Here is a 27,724-nt window from a genome sequence, read left to right on the forward strand (position 1 = left end):
TGGAAATGCTATTCGGCAACCGACTTCGTGACCCTTCGTATCGCCTCGTGTTACTCGCAACGGTACTTTTCCAGCCCGAACAGAGCAGAGGAATTTCAACACCACCACGCACATTGCAGTGGGAATGGGATTGGTTTGGCGTCCTTTGGTTAAGTTGCTCGGCCCGACAGCCAGAAAATTCAGTCACACCACGGCCATCGCGCAGTCAGCTACAGAAAACCAGAAGCTAACGACCTGCTATGCAGAGGTCCTTCGTCTGCAACTGACCACGAGAGCTGAGCAAAGAAGAGCCTATATATATATATATTTTTTTTTTGCTGTTTTGTACAATTGAAAAGACATAGATATAGTGAATATTGTGCGTGCTTAGCCATGTCAGCAAAATGCAACTCTCCGATGGAAAACTACCTATAATTAACTGAAGAAAAACAAACAATAACTAGCAAATTAAGGTGAGTGTTTTACCAAGGAGCTCCCGAAAATTGAGCCCCAAAAATATTTATACGTACATGTACATATATTGTATCATTGTTGTTTCTTTTCCGCCAACGAGTGTGTATTTTTTTCGTTCTTAACGATTTTTCCAGTGACCTTGTTGCGTACGCTAGAACGTACAAACTTACTTGGTATGTGTATGTGTGTGTCGCTGCTGCTTAGCCTTGTCCGCCCCCCTTTTATCCACATTCCGCATATACACATACACATCTCGGTGTTGTGTTCTGCGCATATATTTTGGGACCAAAATCGGTAGCATACTTTTGAGCGCAGAGCACTCGGAATTTATGCGGGAGTTTTGTCAGGGCCGAAAAACCCGACATCCAAGGCATTTTACTTAGCATATTGCTTGTTCCCGGGTTTTTGCATACCATGGATTGTATATACAGCCACAGATGCGTCCACGATAATAGCCCCCCAAAAAAACATGTACCCATAATTGACTCAGCTTACATTATCTGCAAACATTATAGTAAGGGTTGTTTCACGACACTTCCAATTAAGAACAATTATAGACATGACTAATGCAGTGCCGATGAGGTTTAAGTTCTAATTCTTGTATGCTATAATAGTAAGCTGATATGCACTAAAAGTATATTTCTGTTTTTCCTTAACAATACATGAATGATTTATAGAAGAAAGCTAAATGATAAATAGACTAATTTAAAGAGTGAATTTTAAAATTAGAATACAAAAATTTGGAAAGACATATACAGATGTGCAGTGCTATTGTTTTGAGCTTTATCGTACTATGATTGGGCCATGTTAATACCCGAATGATAAGACCATTGGGCATCAACATTTGTGGCCTGGCCTTGATGTCTGATTGTATATACTATATATGTATGTATGTAGTACATGCAGATGTACACAAACATGGATGATGTGGCTTCAGCTTGTTGTCAGGGAATGCAATTGCCGAGCCCTTTATTGATTTTATGATACCATGGCCAGGAGGAACCACCATCCACCATCTGAAGTCCAGTGCCCCGCCCCCAGCGGTGGCACGTGCAAAACAGAAAAACAAGCGGGCCAACAACAAGTCATTCACACCATTGAAGTAGAAGTAGGAGATGCAGATGAAACAGGGCAAAAAAAAAAAAAAAAATTATAAAAAGTAATGCCGAGGTAGGAGATGTGGGTGTTGAATATAAATTGCAAAGCAAAAGTCGAATGGCATACAGACAGGCCGCCCACTCTAAGTGGCTCGAGTGGTGACAGGAGGGCTTTCTCCTCAAGCTCCGTTCAGCTTCCATGAACCTCTTCCTTTTCTCTGACGCGCTTAATTCAGCGAGGAAATTCCATTGCATTCCGTTGCGTGTTTTACCCTGAGGCGCGTTACACGACCATAGGCGCAATTGGGGCCTAGATGCACGACGAGAAACGCTTTTTCTTTATCCGGCTTAAAGGAAAGTACGATTGTTATAAACTCCTATTGTGCGTTTCCAACAACAAATGTATAAGGCGTGCATTTCCTGGCTCTCTGTTTCTTCTCTACACACTTAAAAGACAAAATTGTCTTTCTTGATTTAATAGGACACCTTTAAAAATAGAAATGTGTAGAATAAAATCATTTACGTTGAAAGAAGTTCTAGTAATTCTTGACGTTAAGTATGTATTCAAAAACCTCACCACTATGTTAGGTACCTTTTCAACGTATTTCATTTCATTTATAAGCCTTGTAGTCAGAAAATATGTTTGGCGCCTTTCAGCAAGGACCCTTCCTTGTTAGGACTTTCAGTCTCAAGTGACGGGTAGAAGTTCTGGGAGCACTTGAAACCACGCAATCAAACGCATGCCACGCGTCACATCTCCGTTTCCGATGGCGGATGATTTCATAATACGCACGCTGTCCACAAAGTTGAACAGTTTTTGGTTAATGACAGTTACGATGTTATCCCCGCTACTCTGGACTATTTTTAACCTCAGTCGAATAAGAGTCCAGGAATGGGAAATAGGGATTGGTATTAATATTGTAACGCCTGTCACGTCCAGGCTGATGTCATTTCGCGGAGTCTGCGGTCTGCGGAGGATGGTATGGGGTCTCCGCAAAGTGGCATTAACTCAGTGGATTCTTTTTTTTTTCGCGAAACGCGTAAGATGGGGGGTTTGGGGTTGCAGCTGTAGCCTTGACATGATTCGCCCTGACATGTGGTGGGAGGTGGACTGATGAACTGGTTGACCAAGTGAACGCGGGAGTCCTTTGGTGGAAAACTTTTCCGCGCCCCCAAAAGAATGCACAAAGTGCTCCACTCTCTCAAGTATTCATGTTTAATGTGAAATGTCTGTGTACTTATATTACATGACTTTGAAAAGTTGAAGAGTCTTACACAAAAATAACAGACCTACATTAAGAAAAAAGGAGGTTCAGAAAGCGTATAATAAATTGAGTGCACTCAGTGAATGATGGCTTTCATTAGAGAATGCCATTGTTCACTTGGTGCCCAGCCCATCCGATTAAGAAATACTTGACTAATTCCGAGTGCGCGATGCCTGTCAATGATATTCATTTGTGATGGATGCGCTAATGTTGGTTGTCGATTTTAATATAGCATCGCTATATTCTCCCATTTTTTTCCATTTTCTTCATTTTCCCTTGTCCTTGGGGCAAATTCCACGTGGCGAATTGCAAAGGGATTCGCATGCCAAGTGGGCTAAATTGGCATTCTTTGGACCACCCACAGTACATTTTGCCACCTTATGGGCCCAGAGAATCCAGCAATAGCTCAGTCCCGCTGACGTCAATGGGGATTTGCAATTTGTGATTGGGCACTTTAAAGTATTTCTGCTCTGACATTCAATTTACTCGACCTAGCTTTGTTTGCCCTCCCCAGCCTGTCTTCATTGGCATCCCACCTTATTTATCCCTAGTTTGCCAGCGGCAAGGTCATGAGCCAACAAAGAAAAGGCCACTGGGTTGACTGACTGACTTTAACCCGAAATGTGTGGAAATCCCAGTGGAGCTGACATGCCTTGATTAATTTGATTTAACTGAATGGATGCGAAAACTAGAAAGTCATGTTTAAGACTTTAAACTCACTTACTCACTATAAAATATAATAGCTGTGTAAGGAAGTAGCACGACAACTACTTACTTAGGTGTCCCTGAAGAGGGATTTCACTTTTTAATAAGCTTCGCCTGACTGCTAATGATATCAGCCTTGAAACTCTTTTACATGCAACAGTCCTTGGATAAATAATCCTTTCGTCGTCATCCTAACTGCCATGGCAACTCATGTTTTCCCATTTCTCCTTGCCTTTCAATGACAGCAAACACAATCCAGGATGTCGGACCAGCAGAAAGCCTCCCTCTGTCCCCGTCTGGTGGACTACATGGCCATAGTGGGTGCACACACGACGCCTCCGATGCCAAAAGGACTGCAGGGCCTCAAGGCCCCGCCAGTGCAGGTAAGTCGGCCATTGATTACTAGGGATCTGGGTTACTAGGATCTGTGGCGTCCTCTAGCGGCGGAATCTTGGCTAATGTTTAATTGTTTTCTTACACAGGTGCCCGACCTGCTGCGTCGCTATCCCCCATCGGACCATGCGGATTTCCCGCTGCCCCTGGACATGGTGTACTTTTGCCAGCCGGAGGGCTGCACCAGCGTTGGACCACGACGCACTGGCTCCGCCATTCGGGACATGACCTCCTTTGTATTCGCGCTGACCGACAAGGATTCGGGCAAGACGCGCTATGGCATTTGCGTGAATTTCTACCGTCCCATCGAGCGACCTAGTTCGGCGGCGGTAACGGCGGGAGCGGGCAACGATCGTCCGGGTAATGGAGGACCTGGTGGCCATGGGGGCGGCAGTGGAGGAGGAGCAGGAGGCAGCGGGCGCGGTGGCAGACGGTCCTCGGCCTTTCGACGGGAGTCGTGGCGCAAGAGCATGGAACGCAGCTCGGATTCGGCATTTAGCAGGCAAGTGTTGTGTGCCAGTCGAATGTGGGCGTTGTGGTGATAAGAGTATACTTAAAAAAAAAAAAAACAAAAACAAACACTTTTCATTGCTAAAGCATGTCTAACGCATCTCAAACCATTTCCATAATAGTTACGGCCTCTTAACTTCTTCTAGCGACTACAGAAGTAACGTAGCGCCTAGCGATTCGGACCGTGAACTGACCTCGCGTCGGGATTCGGACCAGCAGCGCCTGCACACACACCACTCGCACCACCAGCCGCCGCACCACCCGTCGGCGAGCCCGGCAGTGCCCAAACTTGGCCTGATGGCTCCCTCGGCGGACTCCGAATCCGGCGGCAGTCATTCTCCATCGCCACGCGCCTCGCGTAAGAGGACAAAGCTGCGCAATCAGTCGCTCACCTCGCTGTGCATCATCTCGCACCATCCGTTCTTCACCACCTTTCGCGAGTGTCTCTTCATCCTGAAGAAGCTCATCGATGCCTGCAACGAATCCTCGTCGCCGAAGCGGGTGGGCGCCTCCCAAAAGATCAACCGGGACAATGTGTGGACGGTGCTGACGGGCCATGTCAGCGATGCTACGCCCTCGATTGTCCTGCACGATGTGCGCGAAATCGAAACCTGGATCCTGCGACTTCTCTCCACGCCGGTTCCTGTGCCGGGATCGACCAGAGTCGAGGTGAGTTGTTAGGATTATATATTTAGAGTGTATATACCTATCATATATTAATAACTATCATATATTTTCTCTGTAGGTTGAGGTGCTGTCGCCGACGGTGCATGAGCCACTGCTATTTGCACTGCCTGACCACACTCGCTTCTCCCTGGTGGACTTCCCGCTCCATCTGCCACTGGAGCTGCTCGGCGTGGAGACCTGCCTGAAGGTATGGACGCTGATTATGCAGGAGAACAAGGTGCTGTTTCAGTCGCGCGACTACAACGCCCTATCCATGTCGGTAATGGCATTCGTCACTATGCTGTATCCGCTGGAGTACATGTTCCCGGTCATCCCGCTGCTGCCCACCTGCCTCAGTTGTGCGGAGCAGCTACTTTTGGCACCCACGCCCTTCGTCATCGGCGTGCCCGCCTCGTTCCTGGTCTACAAAAAGAACTTCCGGTAGGATAAACAAGTTGTTATCTAAGAAATTGTATCGTAACATATTCCCTTTAGTCTACCGGATGACATTTGGGTGGTCGATTTGGACTCCACCAAACTGACGCCACCGACTGGTGGCTACGAAGAAATACCACCGCTACCTGAGCCCGAGGGCACCATTCTGAAGAACCACCTCAAGCAGGTAAGCCAAAAAGCCTTATCCTCAGACCCCTGTATATAACCAAATTTCTGAAATCTAATGGATGCAATGAAAAGAATATTTTTTAAAAATTTTGGAAATTCACCCAACAGAAAATATATAAAGAGTGTTCATGCTTTAAAATTACTATTTTACTTGCATAATGAGGGCATCAATATTTTTGGTTTTTCTTGCTTGCACTATGTAATTTGAGAAATGAGAATGATGAAATTTAACGTGACAGCTCAATGTAGGTTTTCCAGGGTAGACTGGCAGTTATGAAGAAGATCGACGCAGTGGTCGTAGAGGGCGGTGTCCAGTTGGCGCAGCTCCCGATCCTTGTCGATGTCGAGGAAGCGCTTTAGTTTGTCCATCTCGTTGCGCATTTTGAACACGATGCCAGGTAGCATGCCCTGGGCCTTCTTGACCACTTGCTCCTGGATCTGCAGACGCCGCTCGTTGACTCCCTCGCAGCGGAAGCGCTCGAGACGTTGCAGTTCCAGCTCCCGCTCGTGGTCATAGTGGGTCTTCTGCTGCAGCAGGTGTTGCAGCAAAGCTCGATAGACAATCAGTTGCTCCAGACGTGGATCCGTGTAGACATTATCCGTGGGACGACGCTGGAAACGTAGCGTGGCATTATGGCGCGTGTCGTTGGCCTGCACGGCCGATAAGAGGGCGATGTGGGGACTGTACATGACTCTTAACTGATCACAACTGATGGGAATAAATATGAATATATATGCACCGACATCGGGCTAGTGATTCGAATGGCAGTCAATGATTTGACTAAAGTAAAGTAAAGTAAAATTCAAGACCTTCTGATACTTTGAAATTTTAGTAAAGAACAGGAACTCGAGATATACTATTGAAAGACAATATTAAAGTAAAGTTTTGCAACTTTTTCAATACGTAATTGTGTAAATTTAAAAAAAAACAGGTGAATTTCCAGAATTTAAAGAATATGTTTGTCTACTTTAGGCACTTTCCTGCGGTTTCCGCGATTTACATTCCATAAACGTTATAAATAATCGCGGCACACAACTGGATATTGCTTTTCCATGTCTATTTACCCGATGTTAACTGAAAATGTATCTGCCTCTGGGGAGAATTCAAACCCAAGGGTATTACCCAGAGCAGATGCATGCAAAAACGACGGTTACTCATTGTAGCTAACGTTATCGCTGTCATATAATCGTTATCATTGCTCCATTCAACTTTGGTGTGATTGTTTTAATTCAAATGATATATATCTTACCACATTCTGTGGCTCGTCATACGGCAAATATATGAAGAGAGCACCCCGGCGATATTATAATTTGAATTTATTTCTATATCTCATTGACAAACTCCTCTTACACTTGTACAATTCTCTATCTCTCTCTTTCTTTTATTGTTGTTTTTTTTTTTGTGTACTCACTGCCTCTCTTTCTGCCTATCGATGTGTCCATCTCTGTCTCTACTCTAATACTATACTTTTTACACTCATGCATTATCTGTTATATGAAATTTATAATACTCGATCACAACTTTAACTACAACAACTACTACTACAACAACAACAACTACAACAAATCGTATATCTCCAACAACAACATGGGCAGGCTATGCTATTGATGGATGAAGCTGGACTTGGTGTAAATATCGTTCGCAAAAATGTTAACTACGTTTGGTTTATAGTTATATTTTTGAGTTGAAACCGTTTGTACATACTAAACATAATCCATATTTATTATACTAACTATATGTGAATAATCGTAACGAAAAAGTACTTGACATAGAACATAGAACTAACCGCATGCACAGTCATTCTACATAGACGTAACGACCTCCTCTTAATGTTGAACTTTCAAAATTGGAGCTCGAAGTCGGGTTTTCAATTAGCTAGGAAAAACTTTCAAAGGGTAGAATATTAAAAAAAATGTTCACCCGAAACTCCAATCATATTATCAACCTATCAGTCGCTGTCCTTAGTGTTACGTGTTTCGTGTGCATGCCCTGCGAATCTTTCCTTCTTCCCCTCCGTTTATCAACTTCTATAACAGCCCTGAGTAACTAACTGTTTTACTAACCGACGTGGCCTTATGCCGCCAAAAAGCTTTCCAAAAAAACCCCAAAAATCTTATAGTTAGACAAGTTGAAGTCCTAATTTAGATGGCTAGTCTTTAAATTGACACCGTGCTAATTACTCTAAATGGATTGTTCCACAGGCACTTACCTCGATGACGGCCACCAATACGGCGGTGTCCTCACAACAGCTATTGCCATCGGTGCGGGATAGCCTTCAGGAACCACCATTGCTAGGGTAAGTGGATATGATTGGTAGAGATGTAGAGTCCGTAACCTGATACTATTTTATTTTCTATCTAACTAACAGGGTTTCCCAAGTGAGACTTCCGCTCCAGACGCCTCCGCACTCGGCGCAGGCCAGTCAACGGAACTCGATGTCCGCCCAAGGAACGATCAGTTCCCGTCAACCGAGTCCAATGAATTCACCAGCCCTCAATCCATTCGTTTACGGAACGGATGTGGATTCCGTGGACGTGGCCACGCGGGTGGCGATGGTGCGATTTTTCAATGCTCAAAATACATTGGCCAATTTCGCTGAGCACACGCGCACCTTGCGTCTATATCCACGTCCAGTGGTGGCATTCCAGATCAATAGTTTCCTACGATCGCGACCAAGAGCCTCGCAGTTCCTGAATCTATTTGCCAGGACTCAGGCTGTGGAGTTCCTGGCCGAATGGTCACTAACGCCCACCAATGTGGCGTTTCTTCGTGTCCAGACTGGCGTTATGGATCCCATGCAGGTGGGCGATAAGCCCAAGTGGTTTGCCCACGCTTTGACGCCCATTCGATTTTCTGTGTGGGATGATGGCAGCTCACTAAATGGAGCCCTTCGATCGCTAAAACAACTTGAGTGCCAGCCGACGGACGAGAGTGGTTCGGATTCCGAGGGAGCGGATAGTAGTAGCTCATCGTACAGCTCACTCAGTGATTTCGTGTCGGAAATGGCCTCCTCTGATCTTTCGCCCAGCCTGCATGATGTCTTTGGGTCTTACAATCGGCCACATGTTGTTCCACAGACTTTATCCTCGAATTTGGACCCGGCCTTGGTGTATCATCCACCAAGCAAGCTGCAGTATCCAGAAGGCATTGCCGATGCGGTGGCCAGCAAAGAGGAGGAGGATGAGGAGCGTGCCGATAGCCCTGTATCCTCATCCTCCAGTCGCTCGGATCTGAGTTCGCCCAGCTTCAATCGCGACTCGGAGTTTGATTTTCAGCCGAAGGGTGGACAAACTTTGGGGTCGACAGCAGTTGGCGGTGGAGCGGCTGCACCCAATTTCGAGTTGGCCACTCCGTTGGCCATGCGACTGGAGGCCACCATTAAGATGGCGAGCATTGAACAGGAATCTGATACGGGATCCACAGGAAAGACCATAGCCGCCAGTTCGAAGCTACACAGACATCCAAGCGACGCCGATTCGCGACCTGAAAAGAAGATACCGGTAAGTCTTGGTTTATTTACTCTTTAGAAAAAGCGGGCTTTTATCTCAATAATATTACCCAATTTATAGCCACCACTAACGCCACCGGTGAAGCAGCCTGGCGTAAGCAATATCTTGGCCCGAACTGGTAGTTCCGGCTCCAGTTCCAGTAGTCCTGGACGCCAGAGTTCCCAGAGCTCCCTATTCGAGAACTTTGCCTCCCATGCCAAGGAGTTGGTGCGCGAAACAACGCGCCAGAGCAGCCAGGAGGGTCTACTGGCCCACGTGGATAAGGTGAGTAACATCGAGGTTCTTTTAATGGGCTGGTCTTTTAATTAGATGTGCTGTTGTACTATGATCGTTGATCTGATTTTCTTGCCTTTCTTTCCGTCCGTCAACGTGGTTATTATTTCAACTTTTTCTACTTTATTTATTTTTAATTTAATGGTTTATTTGCGTTGGTTAATTGAACCTGACATAAATGTACCGTACTGTAGCATGCGCTGGACGAAGATCTTGACGACAAAATGCGTCATACCTTCGAAAAGGTTGGTACTCCCGACGCACTCTCCCATCCCATCCAGAAACGATCCAAACGCGCTAACATAAACATTGCCATAATCATATAACATTTTTCTATTCATCACACTGCACACCACATACACAATATCATTAATTGAACAACGTGAGTCTGGCTTAAAACCTAATGCTATTCATCCAAGAACATATTGAAATTACATAGAATACTTTTTTACGATTGCCCTTAAGTTTTAACCCACACTTTTTCTCTCATTCAAATGCACCCACACCTCATATCCAAAAAGTACCGTCACAAAATCCCTCCTTCAAGCATCCTAACACCCACATCCTCACCGCACCTTTCCGCAGTTCTTTGATTCCCTCCTGGGATTCGTAGTGCCATTGTAGATTGCTTCCAACTAGACCTCAATCCGGTATCACTTGGGGTTGAGGGACTCAAGCTTTGATTGTTAGCACCACCTAGGCGATTGTGTAGTCTTGGAATACCACTCAATTTGGGTCTTGATTACTAATACGTTTTCGATTTCGGATCCATAGTTTACGCTGCACGCCAAGAAGGCGGCTGGCGAGGCTTCGAAGCAGGCCCTGGAAGTGTCCAAACAGGCGGCTGGGGTGAGCAAGAATACCCTCGAAGATCTGACATATGTGGGCAAATCGACGCTGGGCGATCTCACCAAAACGGCCAAGGAGGCGGCCACCAAGAAGGGCATCATTAAGATCGAGGAGCATTCGGCGGGCGGAACTGGACCACCGCCAAAGTCACCCGGATCCCAGCTGGCCACCCACAAGCAGGTGCAGCAATCTGGCGGACAGGGTGGTGGCAACAACTTCTTCTCCGCCATTGGCACGGATTTCAATGGGCTAGCCTCATCCACATCCACCATGTTCTCTGGCATGTTTGGCAAAAGTAAGTCGCACTAAAAGATATTCTAAAAAACATTTCTGATTAAAAATTCTCTTCTTGCAGAGAACCAACAAAAGCAGGTTCCTGTCCAACAAAAGCAAGCTAACGTATCCTCTGGAAAAGCCAAGTCGGGCATTAATTTTGATCCCTTCCCGGGACGCAAGGGACTCGTGGAGCGGACGCCATTGATTAAGCACTCGGGTCCTAGGCAAACACAAGAGGAGCTGACCCGCCAGCAAAACCAGGAGCGTTCGCATAGTAATGCCGAGAACCAGACATTCCTCAAGGATGTGACCAACCAGGTGCTCGCCGGAGAGGGAGTTGGTTGGCTGAAGCTCAATCGGTTTAAGAAGCTCATGGAGGACGAGTCCTATCGCACACTGGTGCTCAGCAAGCTGAATAAGACGCTGGACAAGAAGATTGCCCCAGATGATCATATTGACGATGTGGTAAGCTTCAAAAAAATGTGCACGATTAAAGGGCCAAAATAACGCCATTGTTTATCCCTGCAGTGCGTGACGAAGCCCGTGTGGAAGGGTATGCTGAAGTGCATCCAGGCCATAGCCGGCGGATTGGACGTGACTTTTGCGAATTTCGGCCTGGGCGGTATGGCTTCTGTGTTCCAGTTGATGGAGGTGGCGCATACGCATTATTGGAGCAAGGAGATCACCGAGGGCAGTGATATGTCCTCCAGCCTGCTCTCCAGTCACGCCGCCAGTCCGATGGGCAGTAGGGAGAACCTGCGATCGCCCAGCTCGCCAAATGGTTCGCACTCGGCATTGGGCAGTGAGTGGGCATCGCCTCAGGAATCACGAAAGAGTTCCACTCAATTGGCACACGGTGGACCAGGTGGTTCGCATTCGGGTGCACCGATTAACCGGCGATTGTCGTCGGCGGACAGCCAGGATGGTCAGTCCACCACGGAAATGTTCAAGGACATGCTGTCGCAGAAGAGAAGTGCCTTGAAGAACATGCTTACCTCCTTTGATTCAGATGTAAGTTGTGTTGATCGCTACTATAGTGCCTTGCGATATGAATACCCCACTCAGTCATTTAGAGCCGTCCATTCCATCCATGCCAATTGTTCGCAGCTTGCCAAACCAATCAAACCAATCCTGTATTTCGCACAGTGTGTTATATATAGTGTATTATATATATATATCGTATCGTATGTAGATTCGCCTATCAGCATTTCAGTAAATAGCTAAATCAGTACCAATTAGCATATATCAGTATATCCACCAGTATGTAACATATACTACATGTATGTATGTCGCATAGCGATTGTCAATCGATGTAGTCTGCCGATCCTACGATCCTCCCACCGTAACCTCTCAACCGTATCTATATATATATATATATTCGTAACCGCCACCCGTTCCGCCTACATCCCGTATCGTTACCGTCCAACCGATATACCCGATTGTAGAGTACTCTAACACTCAGTGTGTGTAATCCGTAGGCTGCTGGCTCCACGGGGGCGCTTTCCGTTGTCAGCTTGGGCGTCCGCCTGCCCTCCAGCTGCCGATCCACGGTCTCAGACACCGAGTACGAAAATGTAAGTACACCCAGCGGTTCAAAAATACGGCAAGTTATTCAATTTAACCATGGAGTTTTTGAAGGAAATGAAATGAATATTCTGAAGTTGGCACAAAAACAGAAACCTCCTTAAACCGAAAGAGAAATCTGAGTGCCATTAAAATCTTCATTCGGGAAATCATTATAAAATCTCCTTTGCAACCTTACCAAGTAATTGAGTTGTCTACCATTTCCTGTAATACGCTTTTGGGTAGACATTTTAATCTTGAGAGTCCCCATCCTCTATTGTCCCAAATCAGGTCTAAAGTTCAAAACGTGCGACTCAATCTAAGTTGAAATTCATTTTGCAGACAACCACGTCAAAGGATTCGAAAAAGAGTTCTGGCAATCTTTGGTCTGGCAAGTCAACGCTAAGTGCCGGATTTCGTTACACTGGAGGACACCTGATCAACACTTCATCTTCTCCCTCGCCAGACAGTCCGCGGGTGTATCTCTTCGAGGGACTGCTGGGCAAGGATCGCCTCAATCTTTGGAACCAAATGCAATTCTGGGAGGATGCCTTCCTCGATGCTGTCAGTCAGGAGCGTGATATGATCGGCATGGATCAGGTGAGTTTGATTGGTATGGGTTCCCTCTATAGTTTTAACATTTCGCCCATTTTGCAGGGTCCTATTGAAATGATGGAACGCTACAAATCATTGAGTGAATCGGAGCGCAAACGTCTGGAACACGACGAGGATCGTTTGCTATCCACAATGCTCTACAACCTGACGGCCATCCTGGTGATGCTGAATGTTACCAAGGACGAGATCCGACGTAAGATTCGACGTCTTCTTGGAAAGAGTCATATTGGCTTAGTGTACTCCCAAGAGGTGCACAATGTGGTCGATCAGATAAATAATCTGGTAGGTTTCTGGGTTAAGAAGCCATCATATGTATATATCTTTTATAAAATACACTTTCTTTGCAGAACGGCAATGACATTGATCTCAAGCCCCTGGGCTCGCGATTGCTGCATCGCCAGAGCTTCACCGTTCACCAGGGTACGGATGTAAATGGACCACTACGATTCATGGAGGTGCGGGATGATGGTCTGGTACTGCGGTCAGTGGATGGCACCATTGTGGAGCGCTGGTGGTACGAGCGGCTGGTCAACATGACCTATTCACCCAAGACCAAGCTGCTCTGCCTGTGGCGCCGCAATGGCGGTCAAACGCAATTGCACAAATACTACACACGAAAGGTGGGTGTTATTTTATTATTATTTTAGTTGGCATACTTAATTTATAGCACATCATAACAATGTTTACGCTTTTTCCGTACAGTGCAAGGAGCTGTACAATTGCATCAAGGAGGCCATGGAACGAGGTGGTACACCCACCAATGTGCCCGAGCTGGGCGGCGAGTTTCCCGTTCAGGATATGAACACGGGCGAGGGCGGCCTGCTGCAGGTGTGCCTCGAGGGTGTCGGTTTGTTGTTCTCCAACAGCAAGGTGAGTGCCTGAGATATATTGATTTGCTATACATCGAAAATCGAATTCCCCACCAACACTTGGCATACACAAAACATTGTAACACATCCAAAACTTATACACAACCAACCAGCTTCATCTCCGAATGCCTCAAACTACTAGTATTCGTTTTTTTTTTTTCGTACACCACTCCTCATCAAGCAACGCATATATATCCCAAAACGAATCCCTCAAACCAGATCCATATCTAATTGAGTACAGATACACTGTAAGCTTATGATAAACTTCCTTAATCCGAAGCATAAATGAGAGACCTTGATATTATTTCACCAAACAGCGAAGTGAAAAGGCAAAAGGGTGTCACCTCAATGGTGTTGATCTGGGTCAACATACCAATGGAACACCAGACCCCAAAAAATGACGGGATTTACATACAGAATAAAGAAAAAAAAGATATACTCGTATACGCCTCAATTGGATTATCCATTATAACGCTACATATGGTATTGACCTGGGTCACCCAAATAATCCAGACTTAAACTAGGACTATACTCGTACAAACTCGCGTCTATCTGTCCAGATATCGATACATACTCCCACTGCCTTCGTTTCAGTCGTTTCGTTCCGTTTCTTTTCGTTTGGTTCAGTTTTCATTTCAGTCTGGCTTTCTTTGGGTTTTTTTTCCTTACAACATATAATTTCGATCAATTACCAATAATTTTCTTCTTGTGTGTGTGTATCGACTGCATCAAGATCAAGGGCCCTCTCAATATACATCTATATGTATAAATATATATATCAACTATGTTTCGTTTTCAGTTCGTCCCTTTCCGATATGTCTAAACTACATATGTAATAGTAATTTGAATGATCAACAGAAACAGATTATAGGAGACTTGTGTAGGTCCGCCCAGTCTGCTTTAATAATATTAATAAAAAAAAACATGCTATGGTGTCTATAACCGAAACTGAATGTGAGAATATATGTTAAATTCTATATTCCTGGCCACGAAGGTCGGGATATTGGACTTCATCGACGCCTGAACCGATTCTTTTCGGGTCTTTTCATTTGTTAGCCATAACCGGAACCCCGTCTCCACCTATCCAACTACCCAAGCTAAACCCACCTACGTATTATATTTTACCGATCTCTCTCTTTATCTATCTGTCTCGCTCTAACTCTTTCTCTTTTGTTCATTGGCTTTGGTTTTGGCATTTTATTTTGACTCGCCTTCTTATATATCTACTTATATTATTCCTAAGTCATTATATAATCCACAAAAAAATTTAAAAATCAATCGAATCTTTTATCTTATCCAATTTCTAATCGATCAAGTGAAAGTATATATGAACAAATAAATATATATATGCAGAAAAATCCATCTATATCATACCCATATATTGTGCTAGTGAATGTACTGAATGCTGTATTCATTATACTCTCTATTTTATTTATTATCTAACCGATTCAATGATAACGCCATCAAAACCAATAGCAAAAGAAAAATAAGAAATCCCAATTCTCCTTTTCATTCTTTTCAATTAAGATTGTCATTCTAATGATCCTTACGTTTGGTTACTTATACTCACCGTTTGATATGTTGATATTGTCATCTTATTCTCATTTTGATTGTCTTTATTATCGATTACTCAGATAAAAAATTACCGATTTACGATTACCCATTAGTATCGTTCCTAAGAGTACTGTACTTCATAGAAAACAAAATCGATATTTGTATGTATGTACCCTCGAAGCACCCACGACAAAAGTCTTCCTCATATTCACATAAAAATCGATTTACCCTATGAAAATCTAAAATCTAAAACTACCAGCAATTATTAAGTAACATTTAAACTAGGTTACAAAATACACCTGTACCTCGACTATTTCGACTAGGTCCCTCGAACGTTGTTCGAGTCCATTCGATTTTGTATGCCCTTTTTTCATTACTTTGGCAAAGTGGTTTGTTTTCTGTATATAAATAAATAGAATACCCTTCATTCTTTGATACGGGGAATATTAATTGCAGCAAAGTGGTATAATTGGTTCTGGGTCAAAACTAAGGTATAATGTTAATTTTATAATTTTATTTTCATAATTTTTTTAATAAACCTTTCGGAGCTCGCTATTGAAAACAAAAATAATGAATCTATATATATTCATATATATGACATAGAAAAAGCAATGCATCAAAAGAAAATTATTAAGCAAGAAACATAAATATTCTAAGCTGGTAACTTTTGAGATGGTCCTTGTTCAAAATCCTCTAAAGTGCTTTGTTTTTTTTTCCGTTTTGAGTTCGATTTGATTGGTTTTCATTTGAGTTTCCTGTCTGGTTTCCTGTCTCTATTTCTGCTATCTCTATTAACATATCTGCGTATATACATATATAAATATATTTATATATAAAAAATATATCTGTCTCTGTCTGTCTTTCTTCTAAATCTGAATCTTTCTATTTTCCGTGTTATATATGCGATATATAAGAAGTTTTTACGTGAGCTCAGAATTTTCTGCCTTACGCCATTTTCGATTCCATTGTTCCACTTCGTTCCATTTTAATTCGATTGCGTTCTTATATTTAGTTTTTTTTATGGTAGTGATTTCTTGCCAAATTGTTCCTTAAGTATGATAACCAAAAACAACAAGTACAAACAGAAAAATGAATTTAAGCTATAGTAGACATGTCCTACCCCATGATATCTCCACTGTTACCGTTGTAAAGCCGATAAACAATACCGATACCAAAACCAAAACCAAAAAAATTAAGAAATTCCCAGAAAATGTCCCACCGTCTTTAAGCAACCGACTCTAACATAACAACAACAGCAACAACAACCACATTTCATATCGTTTCTATTTAGTCTATCTACAAAAAAAAAATCAAAATATACAAAAATAATACAAAATTCGCCAGCAATTTAGAAATTTGAACAGAAAATAAAATGAAACAAAAATATTTGAATGAACAGTTTAAAAAACAGTTTTCTCAACTTTCCTTTTTATAATTTTCTTTGTTGTTTGTTTGATATTCTCTGTCGAACGCGGAACGCTGCACCGTTGCTCGCTCTCCCTCCTTTGTGGACCAACCAAAAATCACGTTCCGTATTCGGAACGTAACGATCCGATCCGAAACCAAACCGAACCGAATTGAATTGTATTATTCCAATGATTGGTCTACTTTTCAAACGATAACAAAAACAAAACCCAAAAACCAAATCAAAAATCGAAATATAATCAAAAATCTATGATAAAACGATCTGAAAATGTCTGAAAAAACGATAAAGGATTTCGAGGTATTGCAATGAACCAATTTCTTGTTATATTTGAACTTAAATTTATAAGCAACTATTGTTCTTTAAATTCCCTGCTGTCCCACTACCCAACCGAATCCTTGAACCTATCCTCTTTTTCCCCACCTCAACCACTCACTGAACCAAAATGTCCTTTTATAAGAAATCAAAGAAAAATAGAAAATATATATTTTTGTTTGCGTTGCCCTTTAATTTTAACTTGGACTCTTTTGCATTCATAAACACTTGATTTTATCCTTCACTTTCACTCACCCAATAAAGGTAAAAACCAAAAAAGTATACAAAATAATCTGATATGGCATTAAACAGTTAATAAAAAAAAAAAAAACAAAAACCAAAAATTTGTAGTTGATATTGACTTTAAACCTTAAGCCGCAAATGATATATATAGCATAATGTAAATTATTTACCCATATTGTTTGTGTTTTATTCTCTATATCTCTCTAATCCAACTGAGATTTTCGTTTTTGAACTGTTGGTTGATTGATTGGTTGGTTGGTTAGTTGGTTTGTTTGTTGAATTGAACTTGATTGACTCGAATTGAATTGAAACTGAGCCGTACACTTTGTATACCTTAATGCCGATTACCGATTGCCGATTATCAATTGTTGATTACTGTTATTGATTAACGTTGGATTTACCCGTTTATCAGTTGCGCCCCCCAGTTGTTTACACGTTATCGATTTTCATTTACCAAGCCACCAGCGATTTACGTTTATTTTTTATGTTAGACAGCACACACTTAATATAACACAAGACCTCAAAATAATGGTTACACTGTGCTCAAAGGAAAACCTCCAGACTTTGAACTTAAGCATGCTTGGCACACTGCACTGTTCAAGTGCAATCACTTTAAAGTCCTTGCAAGGACTGCACCAGAATTCACCACAGTTCAACACGATTCACTCCACTTGCATATGTCCCAGTCTGTCCGATATCTTTTCTATACGTACATAGATAACCATTTAACTAGACATGATCACGATTTTAGTTATATAACACACACACAAAAATGAAATATATCACCAGCTCAGACTTGAATATACACGTGGCTGAATTAAACCATTCAATTTCGTTTCGTTACTTTCCGTTCTGTTACGCTTAGTTCCGTACCATTATGTTTCGTTGGTTGCGGCCTAAGTTAGATGACCTTTCACTTGGAGGGAAAGCAGCCCCCTAAGCACTTAGAAAAACGTTTGAAAAGTGATGCAGGGTTTGTTTAGTGGTCACACAAATAGAAATACTCTCTCAACTTTGCAGTAAACCTAAGTTTTTAAATAATACAGTATACAGATCACTACAAATTAATTACAAACCCTGTGTCCAGACTCATTTTGCTTTTACGTTTCCTTCTACTTCCCTTATAGAGTGTGCCAGACAACCAAAACCGAGTTACCAACAATAGACCAATAAAGATTACTTAGTGTTGATTTTGAGTTTGCTTGTGTAGAGTTACTTGTTTAGCAAAGAATTAAACACCAATCGTAGTTGTAGTTTATTAATTAAGAAACTAAAGGAAAGTATTAAATAAAATGAGACAAAAAGTTAATGATACCGTACATTTAGAGGAAAAATACCCACTTAGAAACCCCATTAATATAGTCGTAAGCTAAAAACCACAACTGCTGGCATTTTCTTTTCAATATCTGTAAGCTATTGCTAGAAGTCTGGCTTTCCTGCCCTACTTTTCCCATTCTCTCGCAATCTATATTTTTCTAATTTAATCATTTTCAGCCTGTCTCTACCTCTGTTTACCTTTTGTTTCTTTTAACCTTTGATATCGAGCCAAAAAAAAATCACAAATTAGTATAGAGTAAAATGATTGAGTAGGATGCTCAATATTGATCCTATTACGATTATATTCACTGGTTCTTAGTGGTAGCGCCACATGCTGCATGCTGTTACACGTAATTCTCCCCTACTCCCATATCACCCATTTCCCAACCGACAAACATTAACCCTATTAAGACTACAAAATTTCTATAAATCCATCGACCTATGAATCGATTTTACCAAAAGTCTCTACCTAAATCTAATTATTGCTTTTCACGGAATAAAAGGGTTGCTTCCCCTTAGAAAATTATTTGACATAACCCCTTAATAAACGAAATTACTATTTGTTTAAATAAATTTTTGTTTGTTATTATAACAACTTCTCTAGAGAAGTACATACACTCGGACACCCAACACTGTACCTTAATTTATTCACTTAGCGTTTGTAATAGTGCGAATCGGGGTTGCTCAGGTGAACAACTCTCCTAAATATATACCATCATTATGAATAGAACCAATGCCCAATCCATATCCAAAATTCCAACTACCTAGTAGACGACCATCTCACAAGTGCTAATTGGAAACGTCCTTTATCAAAAAAGAAAAAAAAACAACTTTAAATAATTACAATTTCTTTAAATATGGAAGAAAAAAACATTTTTGATCAAAAATATCAAGTAAATCAAACTAATTACCAAACTTTCATTTGATTTTGCTGCATTCTCTTTCTGTCTCTAACTCAATCGGTCTGAGTCCCTTTCTTTGAATTTCTTTAAGTCATACGTTTTGCCATTCCATTTGATTTAATATTGCGTTTGGGTTTGTTTCGTTTTAAGTCCTGAGCACTGATTATCGCCAAAAGCACTTGATGCGTGCCGTGTACATAAATGAATGTCGTTAACTGTACTTGGTGTCCTTGTCTTGCTGCCTGCGTCGATTAGATCGATAGGATTGACCAATGCGCTTGCGTAGCATTTAGCTTTTGTTTGCCTGCCTGCCTGCCTGCTTGCTTGTGTTCCAATACCGTACCGTACCGTTTCGTTTCGTTGGGTTGGTAACTGTACTTTTGACGATACACCTTTATGAAAAAGAAAAAAACCAAAATATGAAAACTATTTAAGGAATCCGACAAATACCTCCCAATTGTTATAATTTATTACATTTTACTGCCCACGCGTAAATGCTATCTCTGTTCCAACGCTCTCCAACTATCTCTCTCTAACTCCCACTCTGCCTATCACCCAGTCTCTTCCTCTGTTGAACAGCGTTTGTGTGAAAGCTTTTTGGTTTGAACCACCTTATGATTTGCATTCCGTTAACGTTACTTTAAGTTGCGTTCCGTTTTGCTTGATTTCGTTTCGATTCGTTTCCCCCTTTCCGTTATGTTCCATTCTTGCGCTCCGATTTGTAACGGAGCCTTGAAGTCGAAGAAAGAATGACCGTAGTCAGGCATTGAAGCATAACTGATTCCATTCTCTGCCCGTATTTCAGTTCTTCGTGCGATTAGACCACATCCGCAAGTGCTTCACCCAGAAGGGTGGCATTTTTGTACTGGAGGAGTACAGTAAGTACTGTATAAGTAGTGCCCCTTGTGCTTGTTTCCACACTTAAGTAATACCATTAAATTTTCTGTTTTTTTTTTCAGATCCCAAGACGCGCAATCTCATTCAACGGAAGTACCAGTCGAGCATGGTAAGTGCCTAAGTGCCTAAACTCCAATTCAATCACTATTCGCCAACACAGCCATCATGCACTGTATTCCACTTGTTCCGAGTTGCATCCCGTTCCGTTTCGGAACTATCAATAATCGAATAACTGTACATAAACTTGCTTAAGCCTGCCGAGTTATGCAAATTTCTGTACAAATCAAATGTGAACCCAAAGCCCATTCTCAATATATATCGAAATATCAAGCAACATATATGGAGATTTCAGAATTTGTTTACCACTGTATGATATGGCACATGCAATTGCACCGACAGTTTGTATATACGATATTGAGATAATCTCTTTGATTTCAACTTTTCTTTTCTTTCCGTTTCCGTTTTCGTTTCCCTTTTTGTTCTTTGCATTCGTTTTTTGTGAATATATTTCTATGTCAACGACAACTCAACTACTCAACAACAAAAAATGCCTGCAACAACAACACACATAACACCAATAACACCACTCATATATCATCAAACCCAAATATTAAACGACCACACACCGAAAAATAACCTTCACCAATTGAACTTGAAACTGAAATCGAAACACCCAAATGTGTAATTAAAACCAAAGGCGTCGGAAATTGTCTTGAGCTTTCATCGCGTGACCTCCGTGCAATTTGCCTACATCTGTCATCTAAATAACGAGCGAGGTACAGTCACCAACAAAAGCATAGCTGGAACGATGGAATCGGATACATCTAAGCCTGTGGATACACTGGAAGCGAAGGAACCATCGCTGGCGAGCGATTAAATAATGTGCCTAATCTGTGAAATCTATGTAAATAAAATCAAAAATCCTTTTTATGTAACTCCTTTGTATGTATGTACTTCCTGTAACACCTGAAAAAGAAAAACACCACAACAAAAATCAGAGCATAAACAACAAAAATAATATTTTGTTTTGGCTTATTGTGTTATTTTTTTAAAATAATATTTTCCAAATATATTCACTTTGTTTCTTTTTTTTCACTTAATTTTGTTAGTTGTCTCTACTTCCAATTTTGCGAGTCGCATGCTTCCTGTTTATTATGCCATTTTGCATTGTTGTGATGTGCAAGCACCACTCACCCAAAGAAAAACCACCCATCCACTTCACTCAAAAAACGAAAAAACACTGTTCACATTGAAAAACAAGAAAGTGGCCATTAAAGCAGCACTTACAAATTACGTATACGCTCCGTAGTCCGATCAGATTTGCTACTCGGTGCTGTGCGTATTCTCCTACGTGGCCGCCGGTCAGGATCAGAAGAAGAATCCGGTGGTCATCACGCCGCAAATCCAGGACATTCATGCCCAGCAGAAGCAAAAGCACCAGCAGCAACAGCAGCAGCCGCAACCGCACCAAACACATCAACCGACGACGCAACAACATCAGGCAGCAGCAACAACAGTAGCGTCTGCAGTGCCCACAACAACAGCTCCAGCCGGACAAGCCAATCCCAACAGGATGAGTGGCAAATCGCAAGCTGGCAGCATCTCCATACGTCACACGGTGCCCATGCAAAAGCCCACCATCACCATGTCCACGGTGCAGCCGCAGGCCAGGATGCCCGTCCAGGTGGCAACCGCATCTGTTCCGGTCACGGTGCCTGTTCCCCCCACTCCCGCACCACCCACATCCAATCCCGGCAAGCTGCCGCAATTGCCGCCGCGCGTACCATCGCAACCTTCCACGGAGAGCCTGGCCTCAATCTCATCGCCGCCGCCAAAGCTACGGACACCCCTGTCCGCTCCACCCGGACCACCGCCGGCCATACCGCCGCGCACGGGCGCCATTTCACGGAGCGGTTCGGTACCGGCGGCCCGATCCTTTGTCCGCCAGGCATCGGCTAACTCCACACCGCCACAGTATACGCCACAGCCGCCACCGCCCTTCGTGATACCCAAGCGGCACAGTGGACTGACCAGGGCATCCACATTGTCATCATCCACATCCACATCGGCATCGGCATCGGCATCGGCATCGATGTCATCATCGTCCGCCTCCAATCATCACGGGCATTCACAGTCGCAGCAGCGCGCTAGTCACGGCAGCGTCGCCGCTGTGCTGCAGTCAATGCCGGAGGCTGAGCCCGGTTACGGATCCGGCTCCGGTTCGATATCCGGCTCCAGTTCCGGCTCCGGTTCGGCATCGGGCTCCATTGCCAGCGCTTCACCGCAGGCGCATCGCAAGCACTGACGAAGGAGTTCGTTCTTCAAGTTTGGAGGCGGCGGTAGCGGTAGCGGTGGTGGAGGTGGAGGTGGAGCAGTTGGCGGGGCCAATCCAGGGGCAGGAGGCGGTGGCGGTGGCGGCGGACAGATGGGCGAGGAGCCACATCCACATGCCCATCGACGTGACGTCTGCCGCACCATCTGCATCCCCTGGCTGTGATCCCGGCAGTCGACCGACTAAGACGGTTCATCATTCCAAGCGCGGCTTTCCCGATCCCTGTTAGCCTCCACAAACAACAGCCAGAAATAATTGCCACGTTTATGCGCATAACTAACTATATCATTATGGAGGAAAAATTAATAAGCGGACTAAGTAAAATACCTTTATCGGAAAGAAAATCAGATATGGAGATTTTGTCAAAATCTTTTCTAATGTCACAATGTTTCTAATCTTCCCAGAAGAAAATTTCGAAAAAATTTTTATATTTCCTACCGTTTAGCAAAACATTGATAAATATGCTTAAAAACAAAACAATTAACTCTATGTATATATATAGAAAAAAATGAAATATTGGTGAACAAATTATGTTAGAAGATATCAACGATTTGCTGTCTGTAAAATTTAAGCTTGCGCATAAACGTGGCATAGTCCTCGGTCACTAGAGCCAAAGTAACAGTATTTTCCAATCTTCCACTCCTCCTTCACGGATCCCGAAAGCCCCGCGATCCATCAGCTATGCTATATACATATATTGCATATATATATGTACTTTATTCGAACCTACTTTAGCCATATCATATCATTAGCCGCCTCTAACTAATCCCATAGACGAATTGTTTCCTGCTAAGCTTTAAGGCAGAAAGCGCCAAACAAAACAAAAAACTCGCTTACACCTACCTAAAAAAAATAGATAATGACAAATATATATACACATATATATACACTCAGATCGGGACTTGACTTCATAGCGGGCCCTTTGAGAGGGCACAACAACCGAAACACAAACGGAAATTGAAGGCAATCTAGTTAGGGATATAGTATACTATACCAACTAAATACAAATAATACAAACAAACAAAGAAACAAACGAAATAATAATATAAAAATCCAAAAATATGTTTATGTGAATATCTACCAGACAACTACGATCATACATAAAGTAAATATATATAAATATATATTTATGGTAAAGGAATTTAACTAGTTGTACAAGAAATATTAAACGATGGTATTGCAGCAAGAAGTGGTCCTAAGTTCAGATCTCTTGGGATCGGTAGTTTAAGGAATTGTCAGGGAACACGAGCACGGACGACGGATAGTTTTGGATTTACGGGGACTCTGGAGAGCAATAAGTATGTCTGTGTATGTAGTTTGTAGAAGGAGATCGTCGTACACCCAAAATACATATATACATATATATATAAAAAGTATAACTATTTTTTTGTTTGCTGGCTCTGGATGTTAACCACAAATAAAGCCCAGCACCCATATATATGCACATATATATATGTATACCTCTTTCGCCGTGTATATATGTATATGATCGATTGTATTTTTCAAAGTTCAAAGCGAAAAATAAACAATAAAAAAAAAAAAAACAAAACAATGATCCAAGTTTTTTCTAATCTATATGGCAAGGTTGTAAGTGATAAGAAACGGGCCCCCAGCTGCGCCTCTCAAAGTGCGTCACTGTGCCAGAAATGTTTTTCATTGTTCACTATATCGTTAGCTTAACTTAATCTAGACGATGATGGTGGCCTAAAAAACTAGAAATCATAGATAGAGATAATGGCTTTATGCTTTATGGCCTTATGGTTGCGTTCTGATCTCGTGGTAGGAGCCGAAGTCTAATGCCATTTCCACTTTTGGTCACCAACTCGGCCAACGGCTGAGGCTGATGATCCTCGTCGGGCAGAAGGCGATAGCTTCTCAGGAGCATCGAGAGCGAGGTCTTCAGCTCCAACATGGCGAACTTTTGACCTGAAAATAAACAAGTTGAGTAAGTACTACAGTAACTACTAGATTCGCGGTAAAGCCTTTGCTCAGATCAATTAGCTTTTGGTCTTCCAAATAATCTTTAGCTGCATTTTGTTTTTATAAGTACTCATCCTATGCTTATGAACTTTGATCTGTGAGGCGTTTGTATTTTGAAATAATGCTAGCATTATCAACAAATAATTTATAAATATGATTTCAGTTCTCTAATAATAAACAAGCCTATTTTAAACTGTTTAATCTTCTTGTGAACCAGGCATCCGAAAATTTCCTGTTCTTATCACTTCTTTAATTAAGAAATGTTTTTTTGGAAAGCAAACTCGTATGACCTTCACCCCTATATAATACGAATTTTAAATCACAATTTCTAAAACCAAAAAATCAGTTTTACAACAAATATCTGAAGTAGATAAGGTTATTCCCTAGGTGAACTTACCAATGCAATTTCTAGGTCCCGCGCTGAAAGCGGCGAAGGCAAATGGATGCATTTGCTTCTCGTTGAGCAGGAAGCGATCCGGATCGAAACGCTCGGGATCGGGAAAGTTCTTGGGATCGCGATGGAGCATATAGATGAGGCAGCTTATGGACGCGCCCTTGGGCACCGTCAACTTGCCCACCTCCAGATCCTCGAGGACCTTCCTCGAGAAGAACGGCACCGAGGGGTAGATGCGCAGCGTCTCCTTGATCACCGCCTCCAAATAGGGCATCGATTCCTTCTCCCTGCCCTCCAGTTCAGTGGCCTCCTCGAAGGCGCGCTGCTGCACGGCAGGATTTTTGGACAGCAAACTCAGGGCGAATGCGATGGCCGAACTGGTGGTGTCGTGGCCCTCGAACATGAAGGTGTCCACCTCCTCGCGAATATCGGTGTCGCTCAGCTCCGCACCGCCCTCCATTTGGGTGAGCAGCAGCATGTCGAGGAAGGCCAGTCGCCGCTTGGCGCCCACATCGTCCTGATCCGCTTCTGGGCGGGATTCGTTGCGCTCCTGGATCAGCTGCTCCCGGCGCAGCCGTATCACCCGATTCGTCTCTTCGTGGAGCACCTTTAGAGCTGCAGCCCTTTCCTTTCCGGGCTTTGTGTGCTTGAAGAACACGTTCAGTCGTTGCCAGAAGGAGAAACTCTGCTTGTGCATCACACGGCAAATACTAAAAGAATGATTACAATTATTTTAATAAAAGGAAAAGGAAATTCTGTGCAGTAAGCAAGTAGTTTTTTAATTCGATTTATAATGCATACTTACGATTGAACAGCTTGCACATATTCGGAGTCGCTCTGCAGCTGGGCGTGCTTCTTGATGCCCATGGCCGTTTCGCAGATGGCGTCCAGGGCGAAGAGGGTGATGTATGGATAGATGTCGAAGGATTCGCCATTGGCCCTGGTACTCAGACGACGCACCAGGATGCGGCAGTTCTCCTCCATGGGCTCCTTGAACTCGCCAAGGATGCGGAAGTGGAAGCCCGGAGTGAGCAGCTTTCGGCGACGATGCCAGGACTCGCCGCCATTCGTGAGCAGACCCTTGCCCAGCCAGGGTTCCAGCAGCTCGTAGTTCCGCGACTTGGTTAGCAACTGGTTGTTGCCGAGCAGCTGCTTGATGTCCTCCGGATCCGTGAACATCACCATCAGATCCTTGCCAAACCAGATGCGGAATACCGGACCGTGCTTCTCCCTCAGCTCCTTCAGCCAGTTGAGGATCTCTGTTTAGTTTTATAAAGAAATTCAATTAATTAAATATTCATTACAAAGTATAAAGTGAATATGAGGCACGTTTACATGAAGCAACATTAATTCAGTTTAAAGTAGAATTAACGACCTTGTAAGTTATGCGAATTGCATGCGAGTAGAATTACAGCAGCAAGGGCAACGCTGCGTATGCGTGATAAAATGTAGAACCATTTCATAGGTATTAAATGCACTTTTTCAAGTCTCTTTGAACAAACTCACCGCCTTTTTTTACATTTTCAATCAGTTCGCCAATCGTGGGACCCGGCAGAGTTTTCGCAAATCTCTGTAGCCTCAGAAAATTGAGAATCTTGGGCAGATAGCGCAGAAAAGCAGCCCAAAGGACGAAAGCCACCAGTGCCAAAGTGCTCATTTCGCCACCGTTTTCAGTTTAGTACTGACTCAACGAGACCAAGAATGACGGCAATATAAATCAAGTGAGAACTTGGTAAAGTGATGAATTCGCGAACTTAAAGTTTTAGCGAACTGCTCGACGGTGCGGCTCGTTTGCAACTAATTTTCACTCGGAACGCTGCTGTCTGATTTGTGGGTCTGGGGTTATAATATGCCGCGTACATATGTGGTATATGGTCCGAGCTCTGGGTCTCGACAGATAGCAGATCGCCAAGGTGGGGCACTCTGGATGCCCTCCGATTGGCGATAGGCGGACACCAGGTTTATGACAACGGACAGCGTTTACAAACTCTCTCATTTCTTCTCTTTGTGCCAATCGTCTTTTTTTTCTTTAGATCGGACCACTTTTTGACCTACAAACAGCTACAAAATATTGCGTAGCCAAAACTGATTAATTGTTCAAAGTACGCCCCAAACCACTTTGGTCATAAACAAAAATTGACGTGCTCGAAACTTGATTATGTCGGAAAACAAACTAAAAAAACGCTACATTTTAGAGATGTGCTTAAAAGATGAATATTGCTATCCTATTTTCATATACTTCATCTATATTATACATATATATACCATACATATAATACTATATAAAGTCGTAGTTTTTGTACAAGTAGCCACGCATTACCTGAACATGTTAGCTACATGTTTAAATGCAATTAAAGTATTGAAAGGTATGCATACGATCGAACAGGTGTAGCGAATCGCTCGCCGAATTGAGGATCCCATTGAGGTGGACGACGGAACGTGGGGGTCTATATCATCGCATCAGTTCGGTGCCAGACCCAAAAACGAGTTCTATTACAACGATCGTCGTGCGAACGGCAGAAATGAGGTTGCCGTTGACCCACTTAGAACATGTGGATGCCTTTTAAGTATGTTACAGTAAAGCTCCCCTTTAGAACAGGTTCTTTTTTCTCTTCAACTTAAGTTGTAAAACAAAAAAATTCATTAAAAACAGTAATGCTATTGAGGGCAAAGTTCATCTTTTTCACTGAAATAAACTA

General features: G+C 42.8%; 3 protein-coding genes across 17 annotated transcripts; 1 reads left to right on the top strand and 2 right to left on the bottom strand.

Annotated features, from left to right (window-relative positions):
• The first annotated feature begins 181 nt into the window (after positions 1-181).
• On the top strand, positions 182-24,203 carry LOC6524785 (MAP kinase-activating death domain protein). 15 transcript variants are annotated; one of them, XM_039370135.1, is made up of 23 exons: positions 183-452; positions 3,766-3,903; positions 4,003-4,415; positions 4,546-5,092; positions 5,169-5,530; positions 5,585-5,711; positions 7,310-7,342; positions 7,916-8,010; positions 8,083-9,214; positions 9,284-9,487; positions 9,691-9,741; positions 10,271-10,640; positions 10,701-11,086; positions 11,150-11,632; positions 12,100-12,195; positions 12,527-12,784; positions 12,842-13,081; positions 13,147-13,419; positions 13,502-13,669; positions 16,937-16,945; positions 20,228-20,300; positions 20,382-20,428; positions 21,017-21,254. In XM_039370135.1, exons 2-23 carry the CDS (start codon positions 3,781-3,783, stop codon positions 21,194-21,196), a joined length of 5,670 nt encoding a protein of 1,889 aa, XP_039226069.1. In that variant the 5' UTR covers positions 183-452; positions 3,766-3,780; the 3' UTR covers positions 21,197-21,254. The 15 variants fall into 15 exon arrangements, with proteins under 15 accessions (XP_039226074.1, XP_039226069.1, XP_039226072.1 ...); XM_039370138.1 differs by having other exon boundaries at positions 4,570-5,092; XM_039370124.2 differs by lacking the exon at positions 21,017-21,254 and adding an exon at positions 21,629-24,203 and having other exon boundaries at positions 185-452.
• On the bottom strand, positions 5,843-6,558 carry LOC6524786. The gene has a single exon (XM_002100594.4). It carries the CDS (start codon positions 6,401-6,403, stop codon positions 5,954-5,956), a length of 450 nt encoding a protein of 149 aa, XP_002100630.1. The 5' UTR covers positions 6,404-6,558; the 3' UTR covers positions 5,843-5,953.
• Positions 24,126-26,836, bottom strand: LOC6524787 (probable cytochrome P450 4s3). Its single transcript, XM_002100595.4, has 4 exons — positions 26,532-26,836; positions 25,831-26,284; positions 25,029-25,735; positions 24,126-24,577 (listed from the first exon to the last, which is right to left on the bottom strand). Exons 1-4 carry the CDS (start codon positions 26,680-26,682, stop codon positions 24,399-24,401), a joined length of 1,491 nt encoding a protein of 496 aa, XP_002100631.1. The 5' UTR covers positions 26,683-26,836; the 3' UTR covers positions 24,126-24,398.
• Between the last annotated feature and the right edge of the window lie 888 nt (positions 26,837-27,724).

This window comes from Drosophila yakuba, chromosome X (genome assembly GCF_016746365.2).
Source record: "Drosophila yakuba strain Tai18E2 chromosome X, Prin_Dyak_Tai18E2_2.1, whole genome shotgun sequence".
NCBI classification, from domain to species: domain Eukaryota; kingdom Metazoa; phylum Arthropoda; class Insecta; order Diptera; family Drosophilidae; genus Drosophila; species Drosophila yakuba.

Excerpts from the sequence above, each read along its gene's own strand:
- LOC6524786 (XM_002100594.4), bottom strand. The coding sequence starts at position 6,403 with ATGTACAGTCCCCACATCGCCCTCTTATCGGCCGTGCAGGCCAACGAC.
- LOC6524787 (XM_002100595.4), bottom strand. The coding sequence starts at position 26,682 with ATGAGCACTTTGGCACTGGTGGCTTTCGTCCTTTGGGCTGCTTTTCTG. Across the intron at positions 26,285-26,531 it reads TGAAAATGTAAAAAAAGGCG|AGATCCTCAACTGGCTGAAG; the intron begins GTGAGTTTGTTC and ends AAAACTAAACAG. Across the intron at positions 24,578-25,028 it reads GGGACCTAGAAATTGCATTG|GTCAAAAGTTCGCCATGTTG; the intron begins GTAAGTTCACCT and ends GTTTATTTTCAG.
- LOC6524785 (XM_039370124.2), top strand. The coding sequence starts at position 3,781 with ATGTCGGACCAGCAGAAAGCCTCCCTCTGTCCCCGTCTGGTGGACTAC. Across the intron at positions 5,712-7,309 it reads TGAAGAACCACCTCAAGCAG|GCTATGCTATTGATGGATGA; the intron begins GTAAGCCAAAAA and ends CAACATGGGCAG. Across the intron at positions 11,633-12,099 it reads TTACCTCCTTTGATTCAGAT|GCTGCTGGCTCCACGGGGGC; the intron begins GTAAGTTGTGTT and ends TGTAATCCGTAG.